The sequence below is a fragment of the Giraffa tippelskirchi genome, chromosome 1, assembly GCF_054371585.1.
Source record: "Giraffa tippelskirchi isolate mGirTip1 chromosome 1, T2T-mGirTip1v1.2.pri, whole genome shotgun sequence".
Classification (NCBI taxonomy): domain Eukaryota; kingdom Metazoa; phylum Chordata; class Mammalia; order Artiodactyla; family Giraffidae; genus Giraffa; species Giraffa tippelskirchi.
The window spans coordinates 51,115,732-51,128,607 of NC_137275.1; the positions used below are offsets into that span (position 1 = coordinate 51,115,732).

A 12,876-nucleotide genomic window follows, 5' to 3' on the forward strand; every position below is an offset into this window, starting at 1 on the left:
CAGGGCTGATGAGAGCACCATGTCTGAGTTATCCAGACCAACCTGTGTGATTAGCAGATGAAATGCTGATGGTTTTATGATTGTGGAAAGGAAGCTCCTTTCTGGGAGAAGAGTTAGCAATTTCTGCATCAGAAGGTTTCACTGGTGAATGGAGGGCAGGACGTGTCCATGTAAACATTTCAGTTACATATCTAGTGTTATTTGTTATAAATATATTTGAAAGTTTTATCAATTGTGGTAACTGTGATTTATGAAATGAAAGAATTACTGGTGAGATTATAAGACACATCTTCAAATTTATAAAAGCTTTTAGTCCAGAATTCTTTAGAAGGAAGATAGACCTCCACATGCAAGATGTTACTGTGAATATTCCTTGACATTTCGATTTATCTAACAAATAAGTGGGAAAGTATAACTAAGAACCAATAATGAATGCATTTTATAAATAATAGGGAAATTTTATAGAGCCCTGAATAATAAACCTTTTGAGAATGATAATATTTAGAGGAGAAATGTATGTTAATTTTTTCTGCCTGCCAATTGTTAAGTTGTTTAAAAGTTCTTGGACTTGTCATCGTTAAAACTAAGAAGAGGAGGAGTTTTAATTAATAAATATTTGTTATTTTATAAATAAATTATTTATTATTTTTAAAATAATAATAATAATAAAATGTGTTCATTCTGTTTCCAAGTGATGTTTTGGAGAATTCTAACCTATGTGCTAATAAAGGTGCATTATACTATAATATTGAGAATTAATAGATCAAAGTGTTACACATTAATAAAGATGTATTTTACTGTAAAATTCTAACTTCCTTTTATGGTGTATGGTTAAAAATATATTTACATATATTGATGATCTGGTTTAGGTTAAATTATTTTACATTCTTTTTTTTTCCTCAATGATTTCTCCTTCCTTTCAAGCAGCTGGCTTTAAAATATGAAACTCTTGATATTTGGCACATTGGCACTGATAATTCTCTTTGTAACCTATAAAAATTATGATTAAAAGCTTTCTGGATTATAGCTGTTTAATACTGAACACATTATTTTTTCCTCAACGACTTCTGAAATTTCCTTCTGTACATAAAAGCTTTAGATCTATATATTTTCACTGAACGGTAAAAAGTATACTCTTGGGGTTTGACATTTCTACTTAAATGTTCCTTGTCCTTTCTTTGAATCTCAACATTTTGAAATTAAATTGCATGGCTATGAGATTAGTAATAGCTAGATTATAGAGGCAATTCTGATTTGATTTGTTTCATATGGAGTTCAAGTTTGCTGATCTGAAGACAGCCACAACACAAAATCACATATACTTTTATGGCTTTTTTCTCCTTTACAGAGTAACTGTAATATGTACATAAATATATAAGATATTTGTTAGTGATAAATGTTAATGAAATGTGTAATCAGTTTCTCCATATTTTTGTTTCATATGGTAATCATATAGTATTACTTCAAATAAATTTTCATGGCTAAAGTAAAACAGTATTATTTTTATAATAACTCCATTAATTCTCAAAATTTTTAAAAATTGTAAAAATTATGAAAGTAGAAAAATTCAATTCCATGTATATTAGCAGTTTTGTTACTTTTTTAATTAAATTTTTTTTAAACTTCATATGGCTACAGCATAATTTTACTCCAGGAAAATGAACGGTAAAATGCTATTTTTTATTAACACTGAAAAAGGCTCTCACATTTTATAATGTTTGAAAATATCCTATGATTCAATCATGAAATATGTGATATCTTATTTAGAAATGTGAACTAAATTATACTTAATTTATTAAGAGTTTGTAGGCATAATGATTTATTTTAAAAGTAACTTACAGGTAGATCCGCAGGCTTGTATAAATGAATCAAATATGCTCCATTTTTTCCCCTTCAGGCAGAACTCACAGTTTGGAGATGAAAAAACATTTAGTGATTCATCATTGCTGGAAAACCTCCAAAATAATCATGTAAGAAACATAGTACCATTATCTTTTCATTAATAAATGACAACTAATGAATGTTTATCTGAATTACCTTCCATGCTTATATATTCCATTATTTACTCTCATGATCATTTTTAATAATTATAAAAATCTGTTGTCTCTAAATTATTTTTACTTGGCCAGCACGAATCTGTGATTTTTAGAAATTTACTTTTAACACTGTCATTTATCGATACTCTGCTTTTTAAAAATATTATATAATTTAGAGCTCTATGTATATGAAACAACTCATTGTTAACAATTTCAAAATATCTATAGAAATTAATTACCTGCTCAAAATTATAGGCCAGTGCTAAATCTATACAATAAGAACTTGAGACATCTGCCACCCAATGTAAATATTCCACTTATAAAGTTACTTATACTTACTAAAATTCCATCTGATCAAATGATATGATCTCTGAAGTTTAAGGGCTTTCAAATGGCACTAGTGGTAAAGAATCTGCCTGCCAATGCAGGAGACATAAGAGACTCGGGTTCGATCCCTGGGTCGAAAAGATCCCCTGGAGGAGAAAGTGACAACACCCTCCAATATTCTTGCCTGGAAAATTCCATGGGCAGAGTAGCCTGGAGGGCTGCAGTTCCATGGGGCTGTAAAGAGTCAGATGCAACTGAGCACACCTAGGTTTAAATCCCTAACTTTTTCTCGCAATCACTTCAAGCTCAGTGCGTCAAAACTTGAGCTCATGCTCATCAGCCCAAAACTAGTCCCTTCCTAGCACTGGTGGACTTGCCACTTCTGCCCCTGGGCAGGGCCCTAGCAGTGCATTCATGCGGATATTTTTGCTTTCCACAAAACATGAGCTTCAAGATCCACAAAATCTAGACCTAGACCCACCTCTTCCTTCTTGTGTTCTCAGGTTCAGTAAGTTACGCAATCAACTATCTTATAACTCAATCTAGGAACTTAGGATTGCTTTGTTACCTCTGTTCTCTCCATCTCCAGATCTGTAATGAATCACTAAGCCCTTGTCAATACAACTTTCGTGTGTGTGTGCGCATGCATGCGTGCACGTGCTCAGTCTCACAGTTGTGGCCAACTCTTTGCAACCCCATGAACTGTAACTTGTCTGGCTCCTCTGTCCATGGGATTTCCCAGGCAAGAACACTGCAGTGGGTTGCCATTTCCTCCTCCAGGAGATCTTCCCCATCCAGGATCAAACCTGTGTCTCCTGCGCCTCCTGAATTGACAGGCAGATTCTTTACCACTGCACCACTGGGAAGCCCATGACTTTCTAGAACATGTCCTAAATGTCTTCTTCACCTCATTCTCACTTTCTCTACCCCAGTCAAGACTACCAGCATCCTCCAGGTAAATTGCCACAACAGCCTCCTAACCATTCTCCTGGTTTCCGTTTGCACCCCTTCCCATCCTTGTTGAACATGGCAGCTAGAATGATGCCAGTGGAAATCAAGTCCCAACACACCCCTGTTGAAAACGACTCTCTGGCTTCCCTCTCAACTTACAAAGTTGCATGATCCAACCTCTGCCTTAGTCACCAGCCTCACTTGGACCTACCCTCCCTTTCTTTCTCCTCAAGCTATACTGGTTTTCTTTTATTTTCTTATACATGCTTCATTCTTTCCTCCTTTAGGACCTTTTCAGTCATGTGTTATTCCCGCTTGATGGAAAGCTCTGTGCTCAGTCCTTCATGAGGCTAAAACTTCATCAGCTTAAAGATCACATTGTCTTGAGAACAACCACAAACTGACCCAAATCATATTGTATGATTTTCACACATTTTATCCTTTGTAACCCTCTTCACAGTATAAATAAATGATGAGAAATTTGCTCAGTCATGTCCAGCTCTTTGTGATACCCCATGGACTGTGAAATTCTCCAGGCCAGAATACTGAAATGAGTAGCTTTCCCTTCTCCAGGGGATCTTCCCAACCCAGGGATCAAACCCAGATCTCCCGCATTGCAGGCAGGTTCTTTACCAGCTGAGCCACAAGGGAAGCCCATAAATAAATGATACTTGTGTACTGTTTATCTATGTTCTGTTTTCCCCACAAGTCAAAGGATCAGGCAACAGTGACCTTGTCTGATTTGTCTGCTGTTCTAGCCTGAACACAGTTTTTTTTTTTTCCAAATAATGTTTTGATGTACCTTTCCAGTCATTTTAGTTTTTTGATCCAAGAGCATGGAGGAATTTTTTTCCTTTATTAATTCGAGTGACACTTTTCTTCATCAGGAACCAGAAAAGAAGATGCTTAATTTCAAAAATCTGGTTGCTATTCTCCTATAAACTCAAAAACTCCTTGCAGAAAGGATCCTGTCTTCCTCAGGCCATGAGTACACAGGACTTGCTCAGTCAATCCTTTTTTATTTAGTAGAACCCTTGTCAGGTTATGTTTGTTGTTTTTGGAAAGAGAGGCCGAAACATCGTAGAGGAATCCTCTGCCATCATCACCGCGACCCAAAGTAGTGCAACCACAGTAAGATTAGATGCCTAAGATTTAGATCTGATCAGGAATTAGAACCAGGTAAATGAACATTTTAGAATTCCTCTCTTGCCCTCTGATGACAGAATTCAACCATATCTGCCTTTTTCACTGTGCTGTTTCTATTTAACAAGACAAAGTGGCCTTATATAAATGTTTAGAAAAGAAATGAAGAGGTTGCAAAAATGAAGGATTTTAGTAAAAAATATTTTTTCTTCATATTGTTGATTTCTTGGCTTTCACCCTCAATATTTAACAGTTGCACTCAATAAATATACATGAAGTAATACTACTATCATTGTGTCATAATGGTTAAATGAAAGGGGCTAAATTATGTGTTTATTTCTTACAGCCCACTGCACCGATAATATGTGAATTTCTTACAATGATGGCAGTGTGTCACACAGCAGTACCAGAGCGGGAAGGTGATAAGATTATTTACCAGGCAGCATCTCCAGGTACAAATGAAGCGACTGTGATGTATTTCTTGGTTGAAAATTGTTCTGAAATATGAGATTGTTCAGAAAAATTTAATTTGAAGAAGTAAAACAACCAAGTTACTTTTGTTTCAGATTAAAAATGTTATTTACTAATTAGAAACATTGGCTTTCAAAATTATATGTATATGTACCTATTTTAAAATCTATAACTGTGTAATATTTGTTATATAATATGTTACATGTGAATTTGAATAACAAAATTCATACAAGTTAAAAAAAATGGTACTCTATGTGCATAGTAAGTTTTCCCTTCTTTATAAATAATTAAGAAAAAACTATTGGTCATAAACTGTTTTTTCACATAAGCTGGCAGGAAAAGGAAGATCTGTTTACCTGAATAGTGTTGATTTTAGAATACGAACTTTTCTTCTTTTGGAAATGATAATCAAGGAGTTCGCTGTGGATTTACTTGAATGAGAAGAGCTTTACACTTAGAGAAGATATTCCATACTTAGACTTATTTTCAGTGTAAAATTGGGTAAATAGCCAATTTGATTACTAAGATTTCAGGAAAGAAGGAACACACTTTAGGGAACTTTTTTATAAGCTTCCTTTAAAAAAAAAAACTTCTTATTTTGTGCTGGAGTACAGTCAACTAACAATGTAGTGATAGTTTCAGGTGGACAGCAGAAGAACTCAGCCATACATACACATGTATCCATTTTCCCCCAAACTTGCCTCCCATCCAAGCTGCCACATAACAGTGAGCAGAGTTCATGTGCTATACAGTAGGTCCCTGTTGGTTATCATTTTTAACTTAGTAGTGTGTACATGCCAGTCTCAAACTTCCTAACTATCCCCTCCCCCTGTGTTTTAAACTGTATTACAAACCAGCACCTGCGACCTTGTAGAATATACCAGATTCCTAAAAACCATGAGATACACTCTTTATCATTAAGATAGACACTATATGGATGTTTTATCTCACACCCTTCCCTCAAAAACAAAAAAGTTTTGATATAACATGGTGATAAGAGTAAATAATATGTAATACAATGAAACATCAATTAATTTATATCCTTTTAAATTGACCCCTCAATATTTGTAGTGTTATTAATAGTTTTCCTACATTCAGCATTTTAGGAGGAAAAGGATAAAACTTAAGAAGACACTTTTGTGCCACTCATTTTTTTCCAGTTTAATTAAGAAACAATTGATATACATCACTGTGCCCCTAGTATTTATTTATGGTATAATGGAAATTTGTACCTTTTGATCACCTTTCTGCACTTCCCCTTCACCAACCTTCCTCCTCTGATAACCACATCTGATCTCTTTTTATATGAGTTTGAGGGGGGTGGATTTCTCTTCTCTCTTTTCTTTAGATTCCACATATAAGTGAGATCGTACAATATTTTTCTTTGTCTGTCTGACTTATTTCTCTTAGCACGATGCGTTCACGGTCTATCCATGCTATTGCTATCATAGGGTTTCCTCATTTGTACACATCATTTATTTTAAGAAAAGTTTTGTGGAGGATATGCTGGACCAAGAGGTACTTTGAAGTTATCCTTTTTAGGTCTGTTTGGCTAACACTGAGACTTAGCCCTCAAGAATATACCTCTGGGATCTATACATGTCTCAAATTCTGAAGATCATTCTACTCAAACCCTGGGCATTGTCGTATGATTTAAAAAGAAATGGATTTCAATAACAGGAGGCAGAATAAAAAGAACTTTAATTCATTTTTAAAAAGTTAAGCAGACTATTGTATTGCAGGCTTGATCTCATATTTGGGATAATTTTTTTCACCATGTATTGGCTTTCTTCTGTTTGCCTAAAACAGATGAGGGAGCCTTGGTCAGAGCAGCCAAGCAGCTGAATTTTGTTTTCACTGGAAGAACGCCTGACTCAGTGATTATAGATTCAGTAAGTTATTTAATTCTCTTTTTTATCAAAGCAATGCACATGCAAGCTTCAAAGATAAAATAATACCAAAAAGCTCATAATAAAACAGAGGTTCCCTACTAGTTCTCCTCTCCAGAAGCAATGACTTTTCTATTCTTTTAGCTGTCTCTTTAGACATTTATATATCCTTTTATAATGTGTTGATGAATGAAATATATTTCAATTCTTCAATTTTAGACATATCTACTGACTTTCTATTCAATTATATTAAATGAGGGATTATTTCTCTTGACTCACCATCCCTTTCCAGTAGTAGTATAATTACATTACAATGCTTGGTTACAAGTATTTGGACCCAGATGTTATATGGGCAAAAGATTGGAACAAACATTTCACAAAAGAAGATATACAAATGGCCAGTGAGCACATGAAAACACATCATTAATCATCAGGGAAATGCAAATTAAAGTCTCAATGAGATACTACAACATACCCACCATGAAAAGTAAAATTAAAAACATGGCAGCACCTAATGCTAATGAAACTGCGGAACAAGTGGATCACCTACATGTTGCTAGTAGATGTGTAAGATGGTACAACCGCTTTGGAAAACCTTTTAGAGTTTTCCAGTACAGGTAAACATGTACCTGATGCAGCAGTTGTACTTATACTTGCCCAGAAGAAGTAAAAGCATGTGTCTGCAGGGAGATGTTTCATGGTATGTTCATAGCAGCTGTATTCAGAGTAGCCAAAAGCTAGAAACAAACCAAATGTCCATCACTAGGAGAATGGATCGACAAATTGTGATACACAATGAAATAGCTCAACAATAAAAAAAGAGTAAAATGATTGATTCATTACCAGCATTGATAAGTCTCAGAAACATGCTGAGAAAAAAGAAAAGCCAGACACAGAGAGCTGCATACTCTTCATTTATATCGAGGTTGAGATCAGGAAAAAGTGACTTATGGTCTTAGAATTCAGAGCAGTGGTTTTCTCCACAGCAGGGGGAAGATTGGGAAAGGGGGCAAAGGAATTTGTAGGACAGTGGAAATGTTCTGTGTCTTGACTGGGGTGGTGGTTACACCAAGTATACCTTTATCAAACTTTAGAATTTTCATTGAACTACATATTTAAAATCTATGTACATTATTGTATATAGATTGTATCTCATTAAGCATTTTTATTTAGTGTTTGTGTCATTATGCCTGTATTGATATTCCTAGCAAAACATTGTTTTATTCAGTATTTATTTTCTTTGTTTTTAATTTTGTGTTTTCAGATACAAAATTATCTCCTGAAAGTAATTTTTTTCTTTAATTCTTAAAAATAAATCTCTTAAGTTTTTTCCAAGTGCAACATTTTCTTTCTACCTATTACTAATTGTTCTAATTGTTTCATAACTTCTTAGTGCACTTTTTTCGGTACAGTTACACCAGATAATCTGGCCAGTGAGCAGTTGCAGTCTTTCCCTTGAGACGTTCCTCCTGAAACACCTGCCACCCAGCCCCTGTTCTCCTTACTCTGGGCCAGTTTTGTTCAGAGGCCAGCTTCTATGGCACTTGGAATTCCTTTTGATTGTCTCCTGTTTTGGACTTGCTATTTCCTGTAAGTCAAAACTTCTTTCTTAGAACCTGACATTGATAGAACATGTTTTCTGTCCATTTCATCCTATTGAAAAGGTGTTACAGAAGCAGAAGTCACAGTAGTGACAGCCCTCAATAAGCCCAGCTCCTGACTCAGGGCTCCAAGCTGCCGTGGCATGCAGCTCAGTCTCACTCATGGTTCTCAAGAGGAATCGCTTTCCTGTCTCCCTGGGAACTTTGCTTAACTCTCTCCTGTGTTAGATCTTCTGTTTCCTGAATCCCACGTCTTCCTTGTTCTTGGCCTAGCTTGTTTTTGTAGAGAACATTCTTTATTGGCTTCTTGAGAAAAGGTGCATGGAAGTTGCTTGTTGTTTAGCCCTTTTAAGTGTAAACATTTTTATCTGACCTTTATACTTAGTTGGTGGCCCTGCTGAATAGAGAGTTCCAGGGTGGAAATCAGTTTCCTGAGGAATTGTTATTGCCTGGCTTCCTGTACGCCTAATTGAGAAGTCAGAAGCCACTGTGACTGTAGTTTTTGTGACTTGCCCACTCCCTCCCTCAAGAAGTTTGCGAGATCTTCTTTATCCCAAGAATTCTGAAATTTCACAGCCATGTACCCTAGTGAGAATATTTTAACTCATTGTACTGAGCACTGAGTGGACACTTTTCTATCTGGAAATCGACATCCTTCCATTCTGGAAAATTTTCTTGAATGAGCCTGTTCATTTTTCTTTCTCTTTTTCCTCTGCTCTGTCTTTTTAGAATTCCTGAGCTCATCTCTTAACTTTTCTGTCCTGCTTTGCTTGTTTTTGCCTTCTTGTTCTACTTTTTGGAAGTTTTCCTCTCTTTTATCTTCTTAGACTTCAATTGATCTTCCTTTTGTTTCTGCTGTTACATTTTTTAGCTTCCAGAAGCTTTTATTGTTTTCTCAATATTTCTTTTTTTAATAGTATCCTGTTTTTCCTTCATAGATGTTGTACTTATGTTACTTCTCTGAGAGGAATAATGATAGTTTTTTTTTATGTTTTCTTCTTTTAAAAAATTACAAACAGTTTAAATAAGCATATCGTTTTACTGGAACATAAAATGGTCTTAAGCTGTCATTACAGTTGTTTTAACTGTTACACTGGGAGAAGCATACTTCACCAAAAATTAAGCATCAACTTTCACATATTCTTTTCAGAAGTTTCTCATTCTCTACTTAGGAGAAAAGAAGAGCATTTAATTACTGCACCACTTGCATATGGGATGCATATTAGGCTATGCATGATCTTTGACGAGAGCTGCAATATGCAGAGAAATAAGGCCAGTCTCCTCCTATGCCACCAAAGAGCAGCACAGGATGTGAATCTTAATCACAGAAGCATAACCATTGTTACAGGCAGCTTTTCGTTTCAGACATTTTCTTTATTTTTTCATGGGTCCCATTAACAAGCATATACTGGTGAATCTAGCAATATTTCCAAGGGTATAAAACACTGCAGAAGGTTTTATGCCACCAGGAAGCCATACCCATCCAGTTCCAATGATACAACAGAAAATGCCCCACAGAAAGCATATGACAAACCACCTCATCCTGGTGTGGAAATGGAGGGAAAAGGCATCTGGGACCTGTCCAGCAGCACTTTGTGCCCATCAAGAAGCTCAGGCTGACACCAGTGTTTTCTTTTTGAATTTTCTTTCTTCCAAATTGCTCTTATCTGTTTGTTTTGGGTATCTGTGATCCATGATAATAGCTGTCCTTGGATATCTGTTAATCTTTGGTTTTCTCATGGTTAAGAGTAAAGAATTTGCAAGCTGATATGGCAGTTCTGAGTATAGAGGGTATTTGTCAACACTGGGCTTCACTGTGGGGTGGTCTGGTGGGATTCGTTTGAGAAATCATGGTTGTCTGTACCTTTAGGACTCAACCTGGGCATATAGATTCCCAAGAAAACAGTCTTCCACCCTTCTGCCAGGAAAGATCTCGTTGCCAGAATATAGGTTGCCAGAATGTAGGGGGCTTCCCTGGTGGCCCAGATGGTAAAGCGTCTGGCTGCAGCACGGGAGACCTGGGTTCGATCCCTGGGTTGGGAAGATGCCCTGGAGGAGGAAATGGCAACCCACACCAGTACTCTTGCCTGGAAAATTCCATGGACTGAGGAGCCTGGTAGGCTACAGTCCATGGGGTCGCAAAGAGTCGGACACGACTGAGTGACTTCACTTCACAAGTGAGTTGTGGGTATTGGGGCCTAGCCTTTAGTACAAATACAATAACAGTACTATATCTTCAAGTGTGCCAACTTCTAGAAAAAAGAAACTTTATACAGCAGAGCCTCTGGTCTTCTGCCAGTATGCAGGAAGAGCCAGTACCCAGAACAGCAGCTCTTTCCCTAGTCCTCCCATTTAGGGCGCTCCTTTACCTTCCAGTTCTAGAACTACCTGTTATTCCTCTTCCCTAGGCCTTTTAGAGTTTATTCAACACAGGTCAGGCTGGTTCTCACCTTTTCCCCCATAACCACTGTGTATATAATAGCATTTGCTACTTCTTGCATCTGCTAAGTAAGCATATCTCACTTATCTGTTTTCTAGCTTCCAAATTTTTAATGACATTGTCTCTTTTCATATTTTCCTGCCATTGTAAGTTTCTTTCTTTTTAAATTTTTTTTTTTTTTTTTGTAGTTTTGGTGGGGCTTTGGGAACGATGAAAAGTAATTGCGTTTGTTCAATCTTCCATCTTAACCTGAAAAGTTAATAAGTTCAATTAAGGGTGATATATTTCAGAAAGGACAATTTGTGTTGACATTTTTTACATTAAAACTTCATGACTGGAGTTTATTTCTAAGAAACCAAAGCTACTTCTTACTCAATGTAATCATATTTTCCTTTTCTTCATAGCTGGGGCAGGAAGAAAGATATGAATTGCTCAATGTCTTGGAGTTCACCAGGTAAAACATCTGCTCAGTGGTTTGTGTGTATGTCGTACATTTCCCTCCATTTAAAGTTTTTCCCTTTTAAATAAGAAGAAAGTGTGCTTTATTTTATTTAAATAAATTTATTTAGACCAAATATTAAATTAAAATTTTCAATACAATTTTTAATTGTCATTTGTAAGAAAATCATAAACTGTTCTCTTCAGAGTCTTGTAAGGCATGTCTTCTGGAGGCAGTGTAATAATATTTCTGAACATAACAATCTGCATCACAACTGTAGGGTACAGGCCCAGGTAGTGATCTGAAAACATTATACTTAGGGGCACCAGGATTTATGTAGAATTAAAATGAATCCGAGTCAGGAACTTGCCATTCTAATTACGTGCTCATTATAACATCTAATTGTCATAGGGATTTCAGAAACTCATATTCATCTGTCTATTAGGTATAAAAATAGTTTCCATATAGTAGGAATAGAGACAGAAGGGATGGTCCACAGTAGATAAATGTGCAGGTGTTCATGGCCAAATGAATAGGGATTTCTTGTTGGAAGCTTCCATCCAAGTGATTGCAAAAATCCTGCATCTGGAGTAAGAAGGGCATATTGGAGACTTGAGGAATGGAGAGACTATCAGAGAATGCTCATAGTCCTGCGAGGAGATGGGAGCAGGGTTATTACAGAAATGTAGGTGACGAGGCAATGTGGAGGACTCTGTGACTCTGAGACCAAGTGTTTGCTAACCTGTGACAGGACGGCTTCTCTTCAGCAGTGTCCACTTACTCTGCTGGACCACAGAAGGCATTCCTATTCACCCATGATTTGGGAGTTTTGCCAGGAGAAAAAAAGAGCAAGGAAGTTGATGAACCAGGAACCATGCCATCAAAGCTGGATTAAGAGAAACATGAATCAGGAAGGGCTGAGGTAGAATACAGAGATGTTGTTACAAAGGGGGCCCAATTAAGTGTGGTGGTAAAGCACAGGAATGATCAGAGACACTAATGCAGTGGAAATAATAGATGGAAAAAGAGAGGACTAAATAGTCAAAGATATTTCTAAAGGCAACTACACCATATCTAACTACTGTATTGCATTCATCTCAGTTTTTTAGCTGTAGAACATTATAAGGTAACATGAATAGGCACTGACACTAGAGAAGTCTTTTTTACCCCTTATTTCTGGAGAGAATGCTTATGCATACTTGATTCCAAGTGAGGCTCATCCTGTGCAATGCCATACCTGCTTATTCTGTTCATTGTTAACTTGTAGTCTCTTTGCTAATCCATTGAAAGATGTGTATGTTTGACTAAGAACTTTTATCAGTCTATATCGCCAACACAATGTTAAGCTGTTTGTGCTCATTAACTAGAGTGTGTAATATAAGTTAGGTTTTTAACACGATGCCAGTGGTTTGCTAGTAATTAAAAAATGATAGTTGTGAAGGCTTAAGTAAATTTTTAAAGTGCTAGAGTATGCCTTTTGATTGGGTGTATACTTAAAATTGATTATCATTTCTCTTTTTGATAATTCATCATAAAAGGTTCTGGCTTAAATGTTTTTTAAATGTGGAAACATTGAACC

The 12,876-nt window shown here is 36.2% G+C and overlaps 1 protein-coding gene across 11 annotated transcripts in view; it reads left to right on the plus strand.

The window, feature by feature from the left end:
- ATP8A1 (ATPase phospholipid transporting 8A1) overlaps positions 1–12,876 on the plus strand; it is a 230,854-nt gene that overhangs the window by 92,369 nt on the left and 125,609 nt on the right. For all 11 annotated transcript variants that reach the window (XM_081523434.1, XM_081522682.1, XM_081523201.1 and 8 more), the window contains 4 exons: positions 1,898–1,970; positions 4,804–4,909; positions 6,738–6,820; positions 11,263–11,312. In XM_081523434.1, coding sequence (XP_081379560.1) covers positions 1,898–1,970; positions 4,804–4,909; positions 6,738–6,820; positions 11,263–11,312 — 312 coding nt within the window. The remainder of the gene's footprint in view (positions 1–1,897; positions 1,971–4,803; positions 4,910–6,737; positions 6,821–11,262; positions 11,313–12,876) is intronic.